Source organism: Felis catus, chromosome B4 (assembly GCF_018350175.1).
Source record: "Felis catus isolate Fca126 chromosome B4, F.catus_Fca126_mat1.0, whole genome shotgun sequence".
NCBI classification, from domain to species: Eukaryota; Metazoa; Chordata; class Mammalia; order Carnivora; family Felidae; genus Felis; species Felis catus.
The window spans coordinates 124,808,224-124,820,640 of NC_058374.1; the positions used below are offsets into that span (position 1 = coordinate 124,808,224).

Below are 12,417 nucleotides of genomic sequence, written 5' to 3' on the forward strand. Positions count from 1 at the left end.
ATGTATTGGCCACCTGTCACATATTAGAATATAAGAATACTGCCTTAAGACACTAATGGCTCTTTAACTCCTTATCTTGAATTTGATAATCCAGCTGAGGCAGCACACACATCAGCTCCTGCTATGGACCGAGTTGTGTCGCCCTCATAAATCATATGTTGAAACCCCAACCCCCAATGTGACTGTATTTGGAGATAGGGCTTATGAGGAGGTGACGAAGGTTACACGAAGTCATAAGAGCAGGGCTCTAATCTGGCAGGGCTGGTGCCTCTAATAAGAAGAGTAAGAGGCACCGGAGCCTGCTCTCTCCAGCATGTGAGGGCACAGAGAAGGCAGCCCTCTGCAAACCACAAAGAGAGCTCTTACCAGAAAGTGAATAGCCTGGGACCTTGACTCTGGACTTCCCAGCCTCCAGAACTGGAGAACTAAATGTCTCATGTGAAAGCCACCCAGTCTGTAGCATCTCATTATAGCAGTCCAAATAGACTAAGACAGCACCAAAGACAAACTTTACTATTTTAGTTGCATAAAACTGTCCCTAAACTCTATTACTTCAGAGGTATGTAGCCCTTAAAGGATTACAAAAGTTTCCACATGCATAAATTTATATAATGTATAGTGGTTAGGAGGACAGATATTGAATCTGGACCAAGATCCAACCTCAGCTCTATCACTTAATCACGAAGTATTTTATTTTACAAAACAGAGACAATAACACTTTCCTTATAGTTGTAAGGATTAAAATAAGATGATGTATGTAAAGGGGTTATGGTAGTGCCTAGCCTATAGCAAACCTTCAATAAATGGTGACTGTTAAACTTTTATTCAACAAGTATTTATTGAGAATCTACTCAACCTGCTAGGAATATAATGGTTAAAAATAAAAAAACAAAAACTTACCACACACAAAATGAAATAGAAAATTTTGATTAGCCCTGTGACTTCTAAAGAAACTCAAGTTGTAAATGAAAACATTCCCACACAGAAAATGGGAGGCCCAGATGCCTTCATCAGGGAATTATACCAAATACTTAGGAAAGAAACAATGACAAAGTGACATAAACCTTAACAAAGGAGGAAAAATGAGAACATTTTCAAATTCATTCACGACACTAGTACTACCTTAATGAAAACTGCCAATGACATTATGAGAAGGACAATTATGGGCTCATCTTACATATGAATTTAGATGCAAAAATCCCAATTCCAATTCCAATCAAAATATTAGCAAAATTAATCAGAATTCTAATCAAAATTAAAGAACAATAAATCATGACCAGGTTATACTTATTCCAGAAATGTAAGGTTGGCTTAATCAATATAATTCAAGGGGCGGCTGGGTGGCTCAGTCAGTTAAGCCTCCGACTCTTGATTTAGGCTCAGGTCATGATCTTACGGTTGTGAGATCAAGCCCCACATTGGGCTCCATGTGACAGGGTGAGCCTGCTTGGGATTTTCTCTCTCCCTCTCTCTCTCTCTCAAAATAAATAAATAAACTTAAAATAATAATAATAACCAATATGATTCAACACAGCAATAAATAAAGGAAAAAAATCATATGTTATCAATAAATAGAAAGTATATCGATGAAACTCAACACCCATTCATAATTTTTAAAACAAGCCTTAGCAAACTAAAAAAGAAACTTCCTTAATATGATAAAGAATATTACAAAAATCAACAACAAACACCATACTTCATGCTGAACTGTTGAAAGCTTTCTCTCTGAGATCTGGAACAAGATAAGCCTGCTTTCAGCACTTCTATTTTATAGTGCTTTGAAGGTCCTAGTCAGTACAGAATGGCACAAAAATAAATAAGTAAATAAAATATAAAATATATAAGGTTTAGAAAGAAATAATACTATCTTATTCACAGATAATATGGTGGTATGATGAAGTAATTCCGAAAGAATTACAGATAAATTATTTTTTTAATTTTTTTAATGTTTATTTTTGAGACAGAGAGAGACAGAACTTGAGTGGGGAAGGGGCAGAGAGAGAGGGAGACACAGAATCCAAAGCAACTTCCAGGCTCTGAGCTGTCAGTACAGAGCCCCATGCGGGGCTCAAACTCACAAACAGTGATATCATGATCTGAGCTGAAGGTGGATGCTTAACCGACTGAGCCACCCAGGTGTCCCAGATAAATTATTAATATTAGTGATTTTAGCAAAATTGCTAGATACAGAGTCAATAGATAACACACAAACATAAAATGAATTTTTTTTAAAGAACTATGCCATTTATAACAGCATAAAAAGTATCAAATAATTAGGAATGAGTCCAGCAAAAAATATAAAAGACTTGTGCTCAGAAACTATAAAACCTCAGAGAGGGAAATTAAAGATGACCTAAATAAATGGAGAGGGCTATTTCATGTACATGTATCAGAAGAGTCAGCATTATCAAGAATCAATTCTCCCCCTAATTATCTGTAGATTCAATGCAATCTGAATCACACCAAAACACCCCTTTGTTTTGTGTGGAAACCGACAAGTTTTTATACTAAAATGTACATTTAATGCAAAGGGAAAAGAATAACCAAAGCACTTTGAGGAAAAATATGGACAGAAAATTCTCTACTAGATATCAAGATAGTGTGATATTAATGCCAAGCAACATAAATACACCAAAGAAGCAGAATAGAGAGCCCAGAAACACATCTGCACATAAATGGGTACTTCATTGACAGCAAAGATTTTGGTTATGTAATAGTGCAGACACAACTGGAAGTCCATGTGGAAAGAAAAAAAAAAAAAAAACAATCCCTACCTCACACTCTCTATAAAAAATTATTCCAGGGAGAGAATGATCTAAATGTAAAAGGCAATGGGCGCCTGGGTGGCTCAGTTGGGTAAGCATCCAACTTCAGCTCAGGTCATGATCTCACGGTCCGTGAGTTCCAGCCCCACATCAGGCTCTGTGCAGGCTCTGTGCTGTCAGTTAGGAGCCTGGAGCTTGCTTTGGATTCTGTCTCCCACTCTCTCTGCCCCTCCCCCACTCATGCTCTGTCTCTCTCTACCAAAAAAAATGAATAAACATTAAAAAAATTAAATGTAAAAGGCAAAACAGCAAAGCTTTAAGAAGGCAATTAAAGAGAATACCTTAATTACCACAGAATATGGAAAGATTTCTCAAGCAAGAAACGAAAAGTACAAACCATGGAAAAGTAAGGGAAAAGGCACTATATCAAAATTAAGAATTTCTGCTCATCAAAACACACCATTGAGAAAGTAAAACGGTAAGCTGCAGCGGAAGGAAAGATATTTTTAATACATATAACTAAAGGGCTTGTATCCAGAATACACAAATAATTCTCAATAAATCAGTAAGAAAAAGGCAAATAATAAAATGGGCAAAAACCCTTTATCACTAATGTCCAAATAAATGATCAATAAACAACATCAGTCATGAGGGAAACCCCCATGATTTCCAATGCCAGAATTTCTAAAATTAAAAAGACTGTTGATACCTTGTGTAAACAGGAATACAGAGCAATGAGACTTCTCATACACAGCTAATTAATCTGTAAATCGGTACAATCATTTGACATATCTAAATTTAAATGCCTGGATATCCCAGGACACAGAAATTCCATTTCTATATATATATATATATATATATATATATATATATATACACACACACACACACACACGATAGAAACGCACGCACATGTGCACCCAGACTCTGGAAACACCAAAGAGCATCAATAGCAGAATGAATAAACTGTGATATATTCATAACTGGATTAGATATGACAATAAAAATAAATGAAATACAATTTCATAAAACTTACATAATGTTGAACAAAAAAACCAGACACAGAGGACTAGATACTCTATACTTCATTATATAAGGTTTTAGAAGAATTAAGTAAAACCAAACAATGGTGTTTAATGATGCACTTTTATAAAGACAAGGAAGCACTGATCACCTTTGGTGATGAGGAATAAAGGGCAGCAATCAGAAGGGAGCACAAAGAAAAGTACTGATAAGATTCTGTTCCTTGACCTGATAGTTATATGGTTGTGTCACAAAAATTCACTGAGTTGTACATTTTTGGTTTGTATACTCTGTATGTTAAATTTCACAATTAAAAAGTTTTAAAAAGCATATTTAAATTAAACCTTTCAAAACATTTGTTTTTATAATTTTTAACACTAAAGTTTAATATTACAAACTAATTATACATGTGCTGTTATCTCAAATAGTATCAAGAAATGAACATTACACCACAGGAATGTACACATAACCTATATAAATATTCCAATAAACTATACTCCAACACATCATTCTTATAGATGTATAGATGTTATCATTTTAGAGCTAATATTGAGTGTTTCTTCAGAATAATTGGTATATCAAGAAAAAAATATCAGGGCACCTGGGTGGTTCAGTGGATTAAGTGTCCAACTCTTGATTTCGGCTCAGGTCACGATCTCATGGTTTGTGAGTTCGAGCCCTGCATCGGGCTCTGTGCTGACAGCTCAGAGCCTGGAGCCTGCTTCAGATTCTGTGTCTCCATCTCTCTCTGCCCCTCCCCCACACACGCTCTGTCTCTCTCTGCCTCTCAAAAGTAAACAAAACTAATAAAAAAAAATTTGGGGGGCGCCTGGGTGGCGCAGTCGGTTAAGCGTCCAACTTCAGCCAGGTCACGATCTCGCGGTCCGTGAGTTCGAGCCCCGCGTCAGGCTCTGGGCTGATGGCTCGGAGCCTGGAGCCTGCTTCAGATTCTGTGTCTCCATCTCTCTCTCTGCCCCTCCCCCACACACGCTCTGTCTCTCTCTGCCTCTCAAAAGTAAACAAAACTAATAAAAAAAAATTTTTTTTTTTAAAAGACCTACCTGGAAAATCCACAAAATCTCCCCATCTCAATATCTTTAAATTAATTATACCTGCAAAGTTTCGTTTTTCCCAACATTTTTACTGATATATAATTAACATACAATGTTATATTAGTTTCAGGTGTACAATATGATTCCACAATTCTATACATTACTTAGTGCTCATCCTGATAAGCGTACTCTAAAATCCCTATCACCCATTTCACCCATTCCCTCACCCACCTTCCCCCTGGTAATCATCAGTTGTTCTCTATATTCAAGAGTGTTTTTTTATCTTTTTTTTTCTTTGTACATTTTGTTTCTTAAATTCCATGTATGAGTGAAATCATATTGTTTTTGTCTTTCTCGGACTTATTTCACTTAGCATCATATCCTCTAGGTCCGTCCATGTTGTTCCAAATGGCAAGATCTCATTCTTTTTCATGGCTGAGTAAGATTCCATTATATATACCACTTATTCTTTATCAATTCGTCTATTGATGAACACATGGGTTGCTTCCATGTCTTGGCTATTGTAAATAATGCTGCAATAAACACGGGGGTGCATATAACTTTCTGAATTAGTGTTTTAATTTTCTTTTGGTAAATAGCATCAATAATGGAATTACTGAATCATATGGTGTTTCTACTTTTCAATTTTTTAAGGAACCTCCATACTGTTTCCCACAATGCCTACACCAATTTGCATTCCCACGAATAGTGCATGAGAGTTCCTTTTTCTCCACATGCTCACCAATACTTGTTATTTCTTGTGTTTTGATGTTAGCCATTCTGACAGGTCTGAGGTGATATCTCATTGTGGTTTTCATTTGCATTTCCTTGATGATTACTGATGTTGACACTTTTTCATGTGTCTGTTGGCAATCTGTACATCTTCTTCAGAAAAATGTCTATTCAGGTACACTGCCCATTTGTTGGTATTCAGTTGTAGAAGTTCGTTATATATTTTGGATATTAACTCCTTATTGGATATATCATTTACAACTATCTTCTCCCATTCAGTTGCCTTTTGTTTTGTTGATGGTTTCCTTCACTGTGCAAAGAAGGCTCTTTATTTTGGTGTAGTCCCAATAGTTAAATTTTGCTTTTATTTCCCTTGTTTGAGGAGACATATCTAGAAAAATGTTTCTATGGCTGATGTCAAAGAAATTACTGCCTGTGCTTTCTTCTAGGAGTTTTATGGTTTCGGGGCTCACATTTAGGTCTTTATTCCATTTGAGTTCATTTTTGTGTATGGTGTAAGAAAGTGGTCCAGTTTCACTCTTTTGCATGTAGCCGTTCAGTTTTCCCAACACCATTTGTTGAAGAGACTGTCTTTTCCCCATTGTGCGTGCTTGCCTCCTTTGTCATAGATTAATAGACCATATAAGCATGGGTTTGTTTCTGGGCTCTCTACTCTGTTCCATTGATACAAGTGTCTATTTTTGTGCCAGTACCATTCTGTTTTTTCTTTTTTTTTTTTTTTAAGTAAACTTTATGCCCAATGTGGGGCTTGACCTCACAACCCCAAGATCAAGAGTTGCATGCTCCACCAACTGAGCCAGCCAGGTGCCCCGTTTTAATCAAAACAGCTTGTAGTATATCTTAAAATTTGGGATTGTGATACCTACCAGCTTTGTTCTTCTTTTTCAAGATTGTTTTGGCTATTCAGAGTCTTTGTGTTTCCACAAAAACTTGAGTACTATTTGTTCTAGTTCTCTGAAAAATGCTGTTGTCATTTTGGTATGGATTGCATAAGATTTGTAGGTTGCTTTAGGCAGTATGGACACTTTAACAATATTGGTTCTTCTAATCCATGAGCATGGACTATCTTTCCATTTGTTTGTGTCATCTTCAATTTCTTTCATCAGCGTCTTACAGTTTTCAGAGTACAGGGCTTTCACTTCCTTGGTTGTCTAATAATAGGTATTTTATTACTTTTGGTACAACTGTAAATGGGATTGTTTTTCTTAATTTCTCTGCTATTTCATTATGAATGTATAGAAATGCAACAGATTTCTGTATATGAATGTTGTATCCTGTGACTTTACTGAATTCATTTATCAGTACTAGAAGTTTTGGTGGAGTCAAGGGTTTTCTTTTTAATGGTTTTGTTTTTAATGTTTATTTATTTTTGACAGAGAGAGAGAGACAGAGCATGAGCGGGGGAGGGGCAGAGAGAGAGGGAGACACAGAATCAGAAGCAGGCTCTAGGCTCTGAGCTGTCAGCACAGAGCCTGACGTGGGGCTCAAACACACAGACCCTGAGATCATGACCTGAGCCAAAGTCGGATGCCCAACCGACTGAGCCACCCAGGCACCCCTCAAGGGTTTTCTATATATGGTATCATGTCGTCTTCAAATAGCGAATGTTTTACTTCTTCCTTACCAATTTGGATGTCTTTTATTTCTTTCTCTTGTCAGATTCCTTAAACACTTAATATAGTTTTTAAAAATTTTTTTTAATGTTTTTATTTATTTTTGAGACAGGAGAGAGAGAGCACGAACAGGGAAGGGTCAGAGAGAGGGAGACACAGAATCTGAAACAGGCTCCAGGCTCTGAGCTGTCAGCACAGAGCGCGACGCGGGGCTCAAACTCACGGACCTCGAGATCATGACCTGAGCCGAAGTCGGCCGCTTAACCGACTGAGCCACCCAGGCGCCCCTTAATATACTTCTTAACATGATTCTTTTTATATCCTTTCTCCAACTGATGGTGGAAATTATGTTCCTATTTATGTATGTTTTCCATTTAGATAAAAATATTATCTGTTGAAAGCTTTTTAGTGTCACAAACGACCTGAGATTTCTTTTAGGGAGCAAGCAATGAAAGACAAGGGCATGTTACCCTTTCTCTGACTGATGAATGAAAACTGACAGTAACAGAATGTCACATTTTAACAACTTACTACTTTAGAAAGATAATTATAGAATAGGTAATTCTGTAACCACACTACATTAAGAACTCCTAAAAACGATAAGTAGCATATACATTTTTAAAATGAACAACATACATAAAAGTAATTCACATAAGAAATATCCATAGAACAACTAAGAATGGTCAACAGACATATGAAAACACACTAAACATTAATAATAAAGAAGTTACTTTTTTTTAAAGGCTGCTAATTAAAATATGAAAACATTTTCCTATCAGTTGCCAAAAATGAAAAGGATCAAGAATGTTCAACATGGATTGATAAGGACATAGAAAAATGAAAGTACTTATATATTGAGAGGATTATAAACTGGCACAAACTTTTTGAGAGTCAATAGGACAGTGTCTAATAAAATTTTAAACATATACACCTACCCTAATTCCCAGCAATCCCATTTTTAAAATCTAGCCTATGAAAATAGTGTAAATATATTTCTAAGAGCATTCATTATACCACGAGCATGGGAGAGTGAATAAACTTTGGTATGTACATACAATGGAATATCAAGTTCTCATTTTAAAATGCAGAATATCTTTGTTACTAGTTTGGAAAAATATGTAAGATGTATTATTAAGCAATGAAAATAATTTGCAGATATATATGGCACTTCATTTTTATTTCTGAAGAAGAAACTGTGCTTGTGTATATATGAAAACATAGAAAAACATATGCAAGTAAACACAACCAATTCTGAACAACAGTAACCTCTGGAGGGGAAGGGAGTTTGGTCTGAAGAGGAAGAACAGGGAAGACTTTTTATCTTGTATTTAATACTCTGCATGGTTTTCATGCATTTTAACAAGTATATGATTTTATTCAAAAAGTAAAGAAGCATTTAAATATAACATTTATTGGGTTTTGCATTTAATTGATTTATCCATTTTGGGGTTGCTTTATTATTGTAATACTTTATGAAGGGTTACTTTACAATCAGAACAAGACCATTCTCTCAGAACTTGTAAAGGAAAACAAACACACACCTAGAAGTAGCAGATTCGCTGCCCGAGCCAGCATGGGTTCATTTCACTAAGGGATAAGGTAGATCTAAAGTAAATGTGTGAGATGAGTAACCCACCTAAAGCACCTAAAGCAACAAAGACGGTGAAGATAAAATGATAAACCCACCTGGACTATATCCAAAACCATGCCGGCTGAAACCGTTCCAAAACCAGCTAGCAAAAATGGCACAAGTATTTGCAGCGCCATGATGCCACTGGATTCCTTTGGTGACTTCTGGTTTACTTCCACAGTGGCATCTTCGTCGCCATCACTAGATGCAGCTTCATTCTGTAACATGGCAGCTGTTTCCGCAGCGTCCCTTGCATCACAGTAATTGTAGCTGGCATAGTCATCATACTTTGGGCTGCAGCCTGACGGTGCGTGCCCACTGTTGCCATGAAAAGGCGGCTCTGAGAAACTGTGATACTCCATGTGCTGCTCAGATCGATTACTAAAAGTCTGGGCTGCAGCTGATAATCCCTCTTGCCAAATGCCATTGGTTTTTTTGTGCCTATCTTCCTGGTTTTTCTGGTAAATTACTGGAACCATACTCAACAATAAGTTTAAAAACTTATCAGATTGAATTGTATTTAAGCTTAAAGTCCAGTCTACAAAACCTCCTCCACTACTTGGACCACTACTTGTGTTACTGGTAATAGATCTTCCTTTACTATTAGTCATATTGTCATCACAAAAGACCCTGTACTCCTTAGATCTCAAGCTTCACAAACCATAGCAGGTAAAGTCAGAACCACACAAATGCTGGTTTAAATTAAGACGCTGACTTCATTTTGTAGGAAATAATGTTTCTACTAGTAAAAGATGTTTAGAAGGTCCACAGAGGGATTGGATCTGAAAAGAAGAAAACAAAATCATTTTTAAAAATCAGATTAACTATCTTCATACTTAAGATTCTCATAGAAAACACATGTTCTTTTTTTTTTAATTTTTTTTTTTTACATGTATTTATTTTTTGAGAGACATAGAGAGACAGAGCACAAGTTGGGGAGGGGCAGAGAGAGAGGGAGACACAGAATCGGAAGCAGGCTTCAGGCTCCGAGCTGTCAGCACAGAGCCCGACACAGGGCTAGAACTCTCAAACTGTGAGATCATGACCTGAGCCGAAGTCGGACGCTTAACCGACCGAGCCACCCAGGCGCCCCGAAAACACATACGCTCTTAAACCAACCCTAAGGTATAGGGACACTATACTTTGTGGCCTTAACACATACCCGTTTTGAGCCATACAACTACTTTGTACACAGAAAACAGTACCGGGCTGTTGTGCCCAATCTTTGTCAAAAGTTTCTCATCTTTGCATACTTAATGTAGCTGATACCTATGTAAAGTCATCAAATGTCCCTGCAGTCCTACAGTGGACAAATTTATTAAATAAAGTGATGGCTTCTATTACTCACAGGGAGGTCTCAAAATCAAATCATTACAACTCTTTACATACGTCAGTACGTAATAAAAGGTAAAGTATATGGCATCATGTTTTAAATAATAAACCGTGTAACTTTATTTACAACTTGAATAATATATATTTTACCACAATGTTATTTTTATTAAATATGAGGAGACAATGATAATTTTGCCATAAAAACATTTGGTAAATATCCTAAATACTGTTCAGGGCATTTATTTTACAAATACTTACTGAAAGATCTACTTTGCAAGCCAACCAAAAGAAAGCTTGTAATGCACTTATAACTGAATGCTCTTCTCACAAAGTCTGCTCTTTGTAGACTGCCCGGAGTAGAGCCAGCCCTCACAGGCTGGCCAGTGACCAAATTCTCTCTAAAGACTGAACGAAGAGACACAGACACAGCTGTAGCTGGTTTGAGAGTGACCGGCACTGAGCTGCAGGTTCATACCCTCCCCCCCCCCCCCACCAAAACGGCAGAGAGCCTAGGCGAACCGCTGCTGTCGTAGCTGCAGAGGCTTTCAGAGCAATCTACTGTAATGGGTCTAAAGGCCTCAGGTCAGAACACTCAGGCCTGCCTTATACTTGCAAGAGCATCAGAGATCAAGAAATCTGCACTTATTTGATAAGGGACAGATGACCCACTGCCCACCCACCAGGTGAGAGTAAGAATGATTGCTGCCCGTACTGCTGCTTTTAGTGAAAACTATTACATCTTTCAATATTTGTTTTCAATTCCTTAGAATGTCTATCTGCTCTCCTGGCATAGGAAAATCAACAGCAAGAAATGGCACACAGAAAAAGAGAAGGAGCTACGGAGGGGACAAGCAGGTGTGAGAGCCTGTCTCATCTACTCATCATTCACTCACTTTTCTTCCTTCCCTATTGTGACTGTGGAGGCTCTTGGAATTCCTACTGGGGAACATTTTCAAATAGATTCTAGGACTCCAGACCTCCTGACTCGGAATATCTGTTATTTGAGGCGTAAAAAGAAAGTAAAAAGATGTATATCTTTCTTTTTAAGCTCCCCAAGGGATTACAGTGCAGACTTCTTGTTGACTTGTCCTGAGAATCCAATGAGTAGATTAAGTACTAGTTGCTTTTTTTTTTTTTTTTTTTTTTTTTTTGCCACTCGCAGGTTGATCTGCATATAGAGAAAAGTCAGTGTTTAAAGACAATCAGTGTCCAGAGTAAAACCAATGTCGAGACTAAAGCAGAGGAGAAAACAAGTAGTCCCAGAAAGAGAAAGACAGGCAGAACAGCAGCCTGAAAACCCTTCATGTCGAGATGCTGAGCTGTACTTCTGGAACTTACGAGATTCCCAGCAGCCTTATATGAGAAGATTGAGCGGGGTTCTGTTCCTTCAACCTATTTGCCCCTTTTTATTTTTTTAAATATTTATTTATTTATTTTGAGAGAGAGAGAGAGAGAGAGAGAGAGAGAGAGAGAGAGACAGCACACACAAATGAGGTAGAATCAGAGAGAGACAGAGAGAGAGAGAGAGAGAGAGAGAGAGAGAGAGAGAGAGAGAGAGAAAATCCCATGCTGCTGCTTCGTGCTATTGGCACAGAGCCCAATACAAGGCTGGATCTCACAAACCATGAGACCAGGACCTGGGCCAAAATCAAGAGTGGGACACTTGACTGATTGATTGAGCCACCCAGGGGCCATTGCCCCTTTTTAAAGAGTGAGCATTTCACTGCCTCAAAGAGATCCTCAACTAAATAAAATATAAAACAAACCCCAAAGGGATTGAGTTTGAAGACAAATCTATTCTACTGAAGGGCCTGTGATGTATACAGGGAGTTTCTTCCTTTTGAAGTAGAATTATCAGGTTGATCAAAACAGAAATGTGGAGAAATGTAAATAAACCAGAAAGAAGGACGGTAGCATCTGTACCACCATCCAGTCACCCTAAAGTTCAGAAAACTCAAAATGTGTCCTTGGGAAACTCGACCAATTAACCCTAGATAGAAAAATAAAGGAGAGGGTAGGGGTGGGGAAGAGAGGAATTTCTCAAGACATCTCTGTTAGAATATTTTTACGGCTAAGCACAGTCTACACGGTGTTGGCCAAGAGCGATCCAGATGCAAAGACATGTCCAGCTCATACTTTTGTTCCTAATATTCTCATTTCTGCATAAGCTATTCAGAAACTGAGATGGAAAGATAGATACTCATCAGGGTCTCTGTTGACAGAGACCACGGAATAGGGCTGAAATCCAG

At 37.6% G+C, this 12,417-nt stretch overlaps 1 protein-coding gene across 7 annotated transcripts in view; it reads right to left on the reverse strand.

Annotated features, from left to right (window-relative positions):
• The window catches only part of SLC41A2 (solute carrier family 41 member 2), a 122,151-nt gene that overhangs the window by 86,122 nt on the left and 23,612 nt on the right, over positions 1 to 12,417 (reverse strand). For all 7 annotated transcript variants that reach the window (XM_023257388.2, XM_003989197.6, XM_023257387.2 and 4 more), the window contains one exon: positions 8,893 to 9,618. In XM_023257388.2, the coding sequence (XP_023113156.1) occupies positions 8,893 to 9,447 (555 nt within the window). In that variant the 5' untranslated portion in view covers positions 9,448 to 9,618. The remainder of the gene's footprint in view (positions 1 to 8,892; positions 9,619 to 12,417) is intronic.